At 43.3% G+C, this 12,985-nt stretch overlaps 1 protein-coding gene across 1 annotated transcript in view; it reads right to left on the bottom strand.

Annotated features, from left to right (window-relative positions):
* The window catches only part of LOC311101985 (neurofibromin-like), a gene marked incomplete at its 3' end in the record, with an annotated part of 32,706 nt that overhangs the window by 15,373 nt on the left and 4,348 nt on the right, over window positions 1–12,985 (bottom strand). The window contains exons 2-4 of the mRNA XM_084143213.1: window positions 8,730–8,873; window positions 8,376–8,459; window positions 5,305–5,495 (exon numbers count right to left, since the gene is read on the bottom strand). Coding sequence (XP_083999339.1) covers window positions 5,305–5,495; window positions 8,376–8,459; window positions 8,730–8,873 — 419 coding nt within the window. The remainder of the gene's footprint in view (window positions 1–5,304; window positions 5,496–8,375; window positions 8,460–8,729; window positions 8,874–12,985) is intronic.

The following is a 12,985-nucleotide window of genomic DNA, read 5'->3' as shown; positions in this document are numbered from 1 at the left end:
ACAGACAAGAAGGAAATAGTAATAGTGGAGACAGGAGTGAGTGGAAGTGTTACAATTGTGACAAAACGGGACATTTTGCTAGAGAATGTGAGGAACCGTGTAGTTACTGCAAGGAAAGGGCACCAGTTAAGAAACTGTAGGCAGAAGGGGAAGAGAGAAATCAGGAGTCCTCATGACCTGGCTGTTTGGTTGTAGTTTTTTAATTGGGATTTTCAAATAGAAAACAACACACCTAGTATGATGTTTATAAAGCCTTGTTGTTTCAATTTTGGAGGGTTTTCAGCAGGTCAAGGGTGATAGGTCTTAGAGAAGCACACAGTGAATTTTATGGAGTTTTTTAGGTTTTGGCTGAGTTTGGGGTATATATGATTTCTTATGAGAATGAATGTCATGAGGACTTAATGAACACTTGGGATAACTAACATTTATGAAATATGTAGAATAATGGTAATGTTTAGTATACTATGGGATTAAACAGTTCGTTAAATGATTTCAATGCCCTCTGAACTCTGTTTTAACATCCTGGTGTTATTTTAATCATCCACACTAGTAAATTCTAAAGGCATGAGAGGAGGACTTTAAGATAGTTTATTTTACTAAGTTGAGGGTAATTTATAGTACTGTGAAAATTGTGAAGAAGATTATAATTTGGTAATAATATATTTGATTTGAACCATAAAATAACAGAAGAGAGAGTGGAGGAATGGCAATTGGATAATGAAATACCAATATTAACTAAAGTGATTGTTTAGGTAGGTGGTAATATTGACACATGGCCAAATCATGTGTCAAAAAGGGGGATGGTTGGATTAAATATTAAATATATACGAAGGAGAGGACAAAATACTTTAAAAAAAGAAAACAAAAACATGTATGATAGTTTATTAACCACACCTGTATGTCAGAGGTTTTGTGCCCCACAGGTGAACTAAAGGAGAAGGTGACCCACTCTGTCTAACCAGGAGACTGAATCAGGCCTGGCGGGAAGGGCCCTACCAAGTACTGCCTTTGCCAGCAGAATAGCTGAGAGATCCATCTGGGTCCATGTCACACACTGTAAAAAGGCAAAACCAGCTACACCTGACGAACAAACACAGAGTTAGGAGAAAGATCCGATTACCACTAGGGATCGGGGGTTGGCTCCTTAACGAAGATTCCCTTACCCTGTCTGATCATCCCTGTGTGAGTTCGATAGAAGGTAAAGCAATGGGTTGGCCTCTGGCATCTGACATGTTCTCAGGGCAAGGGTGGGGATTCACAGGTCTCCCGACGGTAGGTAGCTGTCTGATTGTGGGGGCCATATTCCTAGCACACACGGACCCTCCTGTTTCAGCCAGAAGTGGTAGTTAACCTAACACAAGTTGAAAAGGCATAGGAGACAGCTAGACGTAGGGAAAGGGGAAATTCTAGAGTAAACCTCTCTGAGGGAGGTAGTGAGACCGGGGCTGTGATAAAGATAGTGCAAAACTATAGACCTGGAGGAAGTAGTACAGGTGGAAACGGGGTATAGAAATCTTAACCTGTGGTTGGAATGGATTCAGTATATGGCAAAAACGATGTCTAAAGAGGACTGTTTTGCCTCTGGGACAGCCAAACCAGGGTTAACAACTACTCCGTTCCCCTTGACAGGCTTTAACTCTCTGTCAGGTTTTTCCTCCATGCAAGCCACCTGGGAATGTGGTGAAAGAGTCTTATGGTAACTTGCACTATCTGTTTCCCCCGATAACAAAGTCATCCCGACCTGGGTTGCCTCAGTTTGAAGTCAAAGGGGATTCTAATTGTTTTTCTAGGACTAGTAAGGATAGGATACAGGGTAGGGCCTTTTAGCTCCTGCTCCCACACAGAGAATGTCACACCTAAAGAGACCATGACTAATCTCTCCTCTTTGTTGCAGCCAGAGGATTTTAGGAGCCAAAAACCAGACCCGTGCTGACATCTGATGGATGTGTGGTGATAACTGATTGTGAACTCACCTACATACGCAAACAATCAAACGTGTCAGAGACTGGTGAGTTGTCACATAGAAAGTAGGACCTCCTCCCGGGATCCTTTGATGAAAGGATATATATTGATGGGATCCACAATCAGATCACAGCTGGGTTTGAATCAAGTATTTTCTGGTGGTCAACAATTAATAAAAATGTAGATTGGATAAATTATATTTAATATAACCAGCAAAATATTTATAAACCACACTCGTGATGCAATAAAGGGATTAGCTGAGCAGACAGCGGCAACTAGCTTAATGACATGGCAGAATAGAATAGCTTTAGATATGCTTTTGGCTGAGCGGGACGGGGTTTGTGTTCTGTTTGGATATATGTGCTGTACTTTCATCTCCAACAATATAGCACCGGACGGGCCCGTGACCAAAGCGCTTGAGTGACCATCACCACGCTGGAGAACGAACTGGTTGAGAACTCTGGTATTGATAGCTCCATAAACGGTTGGTTTGATAACATATTTGGTAAATGGAAAACTATTGTTGTGACTATTCTGGGTGAAGTTATGGCCTCTATGGGTATACTTGTTCTTTGTGGATGTTGCCTTATTTCCTGGCTGAGTGATTCCATCTTCTGATAAAGTTTTCCCTATTTTGCCAATTGCAGCATTTAAGCTTTTTGTCACGTCTCTTGTGAGACGTGAAGAGGGGGAATGTAAAACTTTATCTTCTGATAAAGTTTTCCCTATTTTGCCAATTGCACTATTAGCTTGTGTCACGTCTCTTGTGAGACGTGAAGAGGGGGAATTAAAACTTTATCTTCTGATAAAGTTTTCCCTATTTTGCCAAATTGCAGCATTTAAGCTTTTTGTCACGTCTCTTGTGAGACGTGAAGAGGGGGAATCAAAACTTTATCTTCTGATAAAGTTTTCCCTATTTTGCCAATTACACTGTTAGCTTGTGTCACGTCTTAAGTTTTCCTTCTTTACTGTTACTTGGTCACGTCTCTGGGGAGACGTGAAGAGAGGGATTTGTCGTAGTAAATATATAATGTTATAGCTTGGTCTGACTAAAATCTTGTGCATGACCCATTTTGTGTTGGGCCTTTGTATTCAATACAATGGACAAAAGAGTCCTATCTTGTCAGCCTTGTCAGCAGGTGGCTAAGGACAACACCCACGCCATAGGTCTCTCAGTTCTTCCAACTCACGAGTTCTTGCTCTGAGGACACACACACACACACCCACACACACACACAAACACACACACACACACACACACACATCATCACTGATAAACACACACACACACACACACACACATCATCACTGATAACACACACACACACACACACACACACACACACACACATCATCACTGTTAAACACACACACACACACACACACACACACAAAAATCCCCTTCTCTTAGGCTGAACATTTGAAGACAGAGAACCCGACTCAGAGCCAATGCAACAGTGGAGGGGACCTCACCCAACTCATCAGGACCAATCAGAAGATCAGAACTACTAGATTCAACCTACATCATTTACTGTATAAAATGTCTGCACACAATGTTTCGGGGCTCTCTCAGATATCTCCCTACGAGATTGACGAACGGGTCCGTGCACGCGATTCCAGATATCTTTACCTCTGAATAAACTGCCTTTATTATACCATATCCACCCTGTCCAAAGTCTCTACTTGGTCTCAGTTCTCCAGTAAACTTGTTTTATCAACAGGGGCTGCATATATTAACAAAATGTCATGACAATAGCGCAAACAGGACAGGAGATATGTTTGTTCAAAGTTTGGAATTTCAGTTGATTCCTATAGCAACCCACTTGGGCCAATCAGAATAATGTTGTAAATTGTCACGATCGTAGATGAACGGGACGGACCAAAACACAGCGTGAAATGCATCCATGTTTATTGAACTTAATAAACATACAAAAACAACTAAACGTGACGTCGGAAGGCTAACACTAACAAGACACACTAACCGAACACAAACAAAAACCCACAACACAGGCAGGAAAACTGGCTGCCTAAGTATGATCCCAATCAGAGACAACGAGCGACAGCTGCCTCTGATTGGGAACAACACCCGGCCAAACATAGAAATACAAACATAGATTATTCACACCCTGACCAAACTAGCTAGAGTTATATAGGCCAGGGCGTGACATAAATGCCGGATCTCCATGGGAAGAAGTATCATTCACCCAAGTTTCTTCAAAATCGGGCCAGTGCTGTCTAAGATATCCCGTACGAATGTACTAACGGACGGAGACAGAGCCACAGTCCCATCTCCGATTTACAATAGCACGATGTGCGGCATATCGATGCAGCCAGCGCCAATTCAAAAGATGTTGAAAGACATTTCATTTGCATGTACCGAAATTATATCGGTCATTAGGGGAAACTTGTTTCTTATGAGGAAATGCATGCATGTAAAAAAATTACAATACTGTAGTTCAAACGGGGCAGGAGATATGCTTGTTCAAAGTTTGTTGGGGGACAAAAAGTGTCATTAGAAAAACTAATGGGCGGAGCTTATAGGTCCTCATGAGAAACGTGTTGCTCATGAGGGGCTGCATATATGAACCACATTTCATGACAATAGCTCAAATGGGACAGTAGATATGCTTGTTCATAGTTTGGAATTTCAATTGATTACTATAGAAGCCCCCTTGGGCCAATCAGTGTAATTTTGTAAATGTCGTATCTCTACGCATCATTCATCCAAGTTTCATCAAAATTGGGCAACCGCTGTCTGAGTTATCACGTGTGACAAACATACGAACGGACAGAGACAAATCCACAGTCCCCTCCCCGATTTCATCGTGGGGGACAATTAACCTAATAGAGCTAACAGGATTCCCTGTTTTATCGTTCCATCTGAACGTTCTGTAACGTTGCACCATCCTGAACATCCTGGGTGGGGAGGGAGGGATTTCAATCATGACTGGGCTAACAGTTCAGTCACAGTGACCTTGTCCATGACTGGCTGCTAAACTGAAGTGCTGAGGTATGCGAACAAATTAACTTCTCACATGGCATAAGCAGGAAAGGGGGTCCGAACAGTTTCCTCATCATTACTTCTGAGGGCATAACGTCATTTGTAATATTACACTTCTGGGAAAATCAGGTCTGGTGGAACTGTTTAAAGACACAAATGCATTTTTGCACAAAAGATAATAACGTAGGTGAGTTTCCATCGACCTTGGAAGAACAACAGGGTGGGCAGCCTTTTGTTCCAGCCCTGTACTAACACACCTGATCAACTGCTCATCAACACAGTGATAGTGACACTGAATTAGCCAACAGTCTGTAGTTCCTCAGGATCAGGGTTAGCGTTACCTGGTGGAGATGCGGCTGAAGACAGCGTTGAAGTTGTTGCAGCTGAGGGAGAAGAGGACCCCTGAGGCAGAGGCACGGAGCTCTGCAGCGTGCTGGTGGCCCTCACGGTACGTGTGGATGAAGTGACAGATCTCTGGCAGCAGCTGCTTCACAAGCATGGTCTCGTCCAGACGCAGGCAGTCCTTCGATTGCTGGGGGGATTTTATTTGATTTATTAGGATCCCCATTAGTTGACACCAATGGCGACAGCTAGTCTTACTGCGGTCCGACACATAACGAAAAATAATTTACAGACAAAATACTTTACAATCTACATGCAGTACCAGTCAAAAGTTTGGACACACCTACTCATTCAAGGTTTTTTCTTTATTTTTAGTATTTTCTACATTGTAGAATAATAGTGAAGACATCAAAACTATGAAATAACACATATGGAATCATGTAGTAACCAAAAAAGTGTTTAACAAATCAAAACATTTGTTATATTTTAGATTCTTCAAAGTAGCCACCCTTTGCCTTAATGACACCTTTGCACACACTTGGCATTCTTTCAACCAGCTTCACCTAGAATGCTTTTCCAACAGTCTTGAAGGAGTTCCCACATATGCTGAGCACTTGTTGGCTGCTTTTCCTTCAATCTGCGGTCCAACTCATCCCAAACCATCTCAATTGGGTTGAGGTCGGGGGATTATGGAGGCCAGGTCATCTAATGCAGCACTTCATCACTCTCCTTCTTGGTCAAATAGCCGTTACATAGCCTGGAGGTGTGTTGGGTCATTGTCCTGTTGAAAAACAAATGATAGTGGGACTATGCGCAAACCAGATGGGATGGCGTATTGCTGCAGAATGCTGTGGTAGCCATGCTGGTTAAGTGTGCCTTGAATTCTAAATAAATCACTGACAGTGTCACCAGCAAAGCACCCCCACACCTCCTCCTTCATGCTTCACGGTGAGAATCACACATGCGGAGATCATCCATTCACCTACTCTGCGTCTCACAAAGACACGGCGGTTGTAACCAAAAATCTCCAATTTGGACTCATCAGACCAAAGGACAGATTTCCACTGGTCTAATGTCCATTGCTCGTGTTTCTTGCCCAAGCAAGTCTCTTCTTATTATTGGTGTCCTTTAGTAGTGATTTCTTTGCAGCAATTCGACCATGAAGGCCTGATTCACACAGTCTCCTCTGAACAGTTGATGTTGAGATGTGTCTGTTACTTGAACTCTGTGAAGCATTTATTTGGGCTGCAATTTCTGAGGCTGGTAACTCTAATGAACTTATCCTCTGCAGCTGAGGTAACGCTGGGTCTTCCTTTCCTGTGGCGGTCCTCATGAGAGCCAGTTTCATCATAGCCCTTGATGTTTTTTGCGACTGCACTTACAGGAACTTGCTCCCATTCAGCCGCAAGAGCATTAGTTATTGAAATTTTCCAGATTGACTGACCTTCATGTCTTAAAGTAATGATGGACTGTCGTTTCTCTTTGCTTATTTGAGCTGTTCTTGCCATAATATGGACTTAGTCTTTTCCCAAATAGGGCTATCTTCTGTATACCAACCCTGCCTTGTCAAAACACAAATGATTGGCTAAAATGAATTAAGAAGGAAAGAAATTCCAGAAATTAACAAGGCACACCTGTTAATTGAAATGCATTCCAGGTGACTACCTCATGAAGCTAGTTGAGAGAATGCCAACAGTGTGCAAAGCTGTCATCAAGGCAAAGGGTGGCTACTTTCAAGAATCTCAAATATATTTTGATTTGTTTAACACTTTTTTGGTTACTACATGATTCCATATGTGTTATTTCATAGTTTTGATGTCTTCACTATTATTCTACAATGTAGAAAATAGTAAAAATAAAGAAAAACGCTGGAATGAGGTGTGTCCAACCTTTTGACTGGTACTGTACATTTAAAACCATTAACATGTAGTGTGTGTGTATATCTATCAGTTACATACATGTCAGTACATACACACAACAAGTAGGTCACATGGAGGAGAGGCATTGTGCCCTGAGGTGTTGCTTTATTTGTTTTTTTGAAACCAGGTTTGCTGTTCAGGAGGAAGATGAATACAGAGAAAAAGAGAGGGAACATGATGAGAGGAAAGAGTGTATGTGCACGCTGGTTTCTACAGGTTCTCTGAGAAAACAAGGAGTGCTTTTCAGGTTATCAGAGGCAACTTCTCACATAGTTCGGATTTATACAGCTGGACATGCAATACATGTATGTGGGTTAAGTGCCTCGCTCAGGGGCACAACCACAGTATGTCCCCACCTGGGATTCGCAAGTGCTCCCATTGGCTCATTTCCAAAACTACTGTGTCAAACTGGCAACCTCATACTGGGACAGACTGCATACAACTGCATTCAAAACCTGTAGCTCACTCATATGTAGGAAATAGTGTAACACAAAATGAGGCTATTACTATACTTAGAAATGTGTAAAAAATAACATCTCTACATTTCTAACTAAAGTTCCATATAGTCCATGAGCAGAGCAGCTGGCTTCCATCTGACGACATGGCCTAATGAAAAACCTATACAGGAAACTCCCGGCGATCCCATTGGAAGCTGTGAAACCACTAACTCAAGTCGAGGAAACACCTGCAAATGTAATCTACTGCTGCAGGGTCGCAGAACAGAGGCACCTATTTCAGAGGGGAAGAGAAAGCACGAGTGAAGGAAGGGGTTTAAGTGTATGTCTGTGTCTGTCTGGAAAAAGCAGAGAGAGACAGAACAGGGGCATCCAGGATCCATCCAACCAATGTAATGCTGGCGTTGTGTTGGAAGAACCATAGCGTTTTAGAATATTGGTGCAATAAGTGCAATATTTTGAGGCCAATGTTCTTGACTGGCAATGTTCAATTAAATTCATCAACAGAAAACTGTTTGAGTTGGGGGAGGTCATAGGACTAATATGGGACAGGCTGGGGGAAAACTAAAATGGAGAAATGTTTATACACAATACAAACACATACAAACAACTGTAGGGGGGGATAGGTTATCAGACCAACTAAAGGTGATGTAAGGAGGGATACAGTAGATGTAGAGTGTATGGGGGTTTCCTCACCGACACCAGGCACTTCTCCAGTGTGTCCAGGATAATCAGCTGGGAGAGGTAGAGGTTCTTCTCAGCAGCTTCCCCGAATATCTGCTGGAGAGAGGAGAGGAGGAGAGGAGAGGGGAGGGGAGGGGAGGGGAGGGGAGGGGAGATGAGGGCTTACAGACACAGAGGACACAGTGATTCGGCAAACACCACTTCCAGCCCTTAGTGGGCATCCTAAACTTCAGTTGACTTGGAGTTTTGACACAATACACAAGCCTTCCAGGAGGTAGGGTTGATGACGCGCAACGTAGTGAACCCCATTACTCATGCTAAAGTCAAATAAACAGCTAAAAGAGATATGTTAAAAACTCCACTTACCATGTTGTTCACATTTTTTAGTACGTTCGTGAGGCCACTGATGACGAGGGAGAACTTGTACTTAGAGATGTTGATGAGACATTCCTTGTTGTGCTCTGTGCCGACTTTGGTGTGGTTGTTCTGATGTCCCATTTTAACGGGAAGCTAAGGAGAAAGAGAAGAAAATCATGTGTACGTACAGGAGTACGTAGCCACGGGTGAACGTGTTAGACAGTGGACCATATATGCAGCAGGTTTGAGCAAGGCTAATGGAATTACACAAAGCCATGGTTTCACGTTCTTATCATGTGTCTACACATATCCACACTACACATTTCCACACAAGAAGTGCTATGTCACACCTCTCGCGCTATGAGGACGTCTCCGACACCTGACGAAGGTCAAGGTGCAGACGTCCTGCAGTCACAGAGCAATGAAGCCCGGTGCTAAGAAGAACCTCGCCACAACTCTAACATACGCCCACAGCTGTACACCTGCAGGCTACATCTCACTCACACACACAAGGACCAGCTGGGCCAGACCTCATGGGCAGGAGCCCCTGTAAGCTTGCCTAGTGTTGTGGCTGGCTAGTGTGTACGCGGGGCACATCAGGCCTGGAGTGTTAATGAGCCGTAAGCAGCAGCACAGATGAGAAGTGAGCTTTTCTGCATGGAGCACTCCTCCCTGATGTGGCTCTGGCTCTCCTTCAGGCCCGTGCGTAGGCGTGGGGCAACAGAGCCAGGATGTTGTTAGCCTCAATTTCCACTTCCAGGCTTCCCCAACAGCCAAGTGATGAACAGGCGTGGGAGTATGGTAAGGGGAGACTACACTGTTGCAGACCTAATAAGGAAACAGTTCGGTTCAGACCTGCATCCATGGTAAGGAAGAGGCTCATGGCCTAGGACTGCTTACTAGCTGGATCCTCTCTACCACTAGGGCCCCTCAGGGAGAAACCTTGGCCTGGGAATGAAAGTCCAAAAACAGAGGGTAGGAGAATAGTCAGCCGTCTGAACTGGAATGCACAGAGTCCACACAGGCCCATCCCTGCTTCATATCTTTCACATCCAGTTCAGCTCAGGGACTGTCCGTCCGGGACCAGAGACAGACAGTAAGCACTTTGTTTCACAGGCCGGGATTGGAATTCCTAAAAGGTCACGGAGCCATCTCTTCCCTTATGTGCACTTTGGCATAGCTGATTGACATTGTATACACACTAATGCACTGTGTGCTCATTACATGATTGGGGGAAACAGGGGGAAGGAAATTAACATTGGATGAGAGGAATGAGCCAAGAGAAGAAACGTAATTAAAGTGAGGCCTATTTTTCATGAAAAGAGAACTGTTATTGTCCCTAGATGGGATGTTTAGATATTCGCATTAAAGATGAATTATGTAAAAAAAAAAAAAAAAAGTGACATAACAAATTTGACTCAATGATCTTCATGTACAGTGCGGAGAACAAGTATTTGATACACTGCCGATTTTGCAGGTTTTCCTACTTACAAAGCATGTAGAGGTCTGTAATTTTTATCATAGGTACACTTCAACTGTGAGCGACGGAATCTAAAACAAAAATCCAGAAAATCACATGGTATGATTTTTAAGTAATTAATTTGCATTTTATTGCATGACATAAGTATTTGATACATCAGAAAAGCAGAACTTAATATTTGGTACAGAAACCTTTGTTTGCAATTACAGAGATCATACGTTTCCTGTAGGTCTTGACCAGGTTTGCACACACTGCAGCAGGGATTTTGGCCCACTCCTCCATACAGACCTTCTCCAGATCCTTCAGGTTTTGGGGCTGTCGCTGGGCAATACGGACTTTCAGCTCCCTCCAAAGATGTTCTATTGGGTTCAGGTCTGGAGACTGGCTAGGCCACTCCAGGACCTTGAGATGCTTCTCACGGAGCCACTCCTTAGTTGCCCTGGCTGTGTGTTTCGGGTCGTTGTCATGCTGGAAGACCCAGCCACGACCCATCTTCAATGCTCTTACTGAGGGAAGGAGGTTGTTGGCCAAGATCTCGCGATACATGGCCCCATCCATCCTCCCCTCAATACAGTGCAGTCGTCCTGTCCCCTTTGCAGAAAAGCATCCCCAAAGAATGATGTTTCCACCTCCATGCTTCACGGTTGGGATGGTGTTCTTGGGGTTGTACTCATCCTTCTTCTTCCTCCAAACACGGCGAGTGGAGTTTAGACCAAAAAGCTCTATTTTTGTCTCATCAGACCACATGACCTTCTCCCATTCCTCCTCTGGATCATCCAGATGGTCATTGGAAAATTCAGACGGGCCTGGACATACGCTGGCTTGAGCAGGGGGACCTTGCGTGCGCTGCAGGATTTTAATCCATGACGGCGTAGTGTGTTACTAATGGTTTTCTTTGAGACTGTGGTCCCAGCTCTCTTCAGGTCATTGACCAGGTCCTGCCGTGTAGTTCTGGACTGTTCCCTCACCTTCCTCATGATCATTGATGCCCCACGAGGTGAGATCTTGCATGGAGCCCCAGACCGAGGGTGATTGACCGTCATCTTGAACTTCTTCCATTTTCTAATAATTGCGCCAACAGTTGTTGCCTTCTCACTAAGCTGCTTGCCTATTGTCATGTCGCCCATCCCAGCCTTGTGCAGGTCTACAATTTTATCCCTGATGTCCTTACACAGCTCTCTGGTCTTGGCCATTGTGGAGAGGTTGGAGTCTGTTTGATTGAGTGTGTGGACAGGTGTCTTTTATACAGGTAACGAGTTCAAACAGGTGCAGTTAATACAGGTAATGAGTGGAGAACAGGAGGGCTTCTTAAAGAAAAACGAACAGGTCTGTGAGAGCCGGAATTCTTACTGGTTGGTAGGTGATCAAATACTTATGTCATGCAATAAAATGCAAATTAATTACTTAAAAATCATACAATTTGATTTTCTGGATTTTTGTTTTAGATTCCGTCTCTCACAGTTGAAGTGTACCTATGATAAAAAATTACAGACCTCTACATGCTTTGTAAGTAGGAAAACCTGCAATGTAAGTAGGAAAACCTGCAAAATCGGCAGTGTATCAAATACTTGTTCTCCCCACTGTATATACAAGGGCCTTTCTCTTAGAATACCATCAATTAATTCATGGAAGGGACACCATATAAAGACCATATGATGAGACAATGTTATAATGTTGAGATATGTCTTGCTGACCAATTCTTATCAAGGTACTCTTTGAAAACAGACAGTGACACTAAATAAGAAGGTATCGAAACATTCTCTAATTAATGGAAAATCAATGAAGAGATTCAAGCCTACAACTGCATTTTGAGCATTCTACTACCCATGACTTCTATAAAATATTTTGTCATTTTGGCCACACACATCAATATACAGTAATTTAACATCATTTATAATTTAACATCAGTATTCCAACAGTGTTGTTCACTGGAGCCATCTCGTCTTTTGACAACTCAGCTGCTCTAGGGTTCTGACTGCAGGGAGTACAGCTACGACCGGAAGTTACTTTTTCGTGGCAGGTCAGGAGAATTTACGTAGCAGGTTAGGATAATTAACGTGGCAGGTTAGGAGACTTAGGTTAAGGTTAGGAAAAGGGTTAGGGTTAGCTAAAATGCTCTCCTAACCTGCTTCAAAAAGTCACTTCCGATCACCCTTTAGTCACAACTCTGCTTTAGGGGGTATGGTGGGGTGGGGGTGAACAGATTCAGTTTCCATGACAATGCACCAACACTGCAGAGGTCATGGTTTAAAGAAGAGATGCACTGATGATATGACGATTCTGGGCTGATGCTGTGATGACCAATACTACTAGGTTGAGGTTCTTCTTTCTCATTAATCTAGTACATCACATTGGCATCCACCAACCTCTCTCGGGTAGCTTTTTACATTTACATTACATTTTAGTCATTTAGCAGACGCTCTTATCCAGAGCGACTTACAGGAGCAATTAGGGTTAAGTGCCTTGCTCAAGGGCACATCAACAGATTTTTCACCTAGTTGGCTCGGGGATTAGAACCAGTGACCTTTCGGTTACTGGCACAACGCTCTTAACCACTAAGCTACCTGCCGCCCCAGGTGCATGCATTACAACCAAGACAATTTAGGAATCTGAAGTTGCATACAACTGTGATTTAGACTTGTTCACAACACTTTCATTGTTTCTGGACACTGGGTAGATTTTTGGGAAAAATAAGCAAGGTTCACACAGAAAATCTGATTCTGACTATGAACTCCACCCTCATAAAGCCAACACATGCAATCCTATGACATAGAGCCCTCAAATT

Source organism: Coregonus lavaretus, assembly GCF_964263955.1.
Source record: "Coregonus lavaretus genome assembly, chromosome: 26".
In the NCBI taxonomy this organism is placed as follows: domain Eukaryota; kingdom Metazoa; phylum Chordata; class Actinopteri; order Salmoniformes; family Salmonidae; genus Coregonus; species Coregonus lavaretus.
Note: the sequence above shows the minus strand (reverse complement) of the source record. Positions and strands in the feature narration are given on the sequence as shown.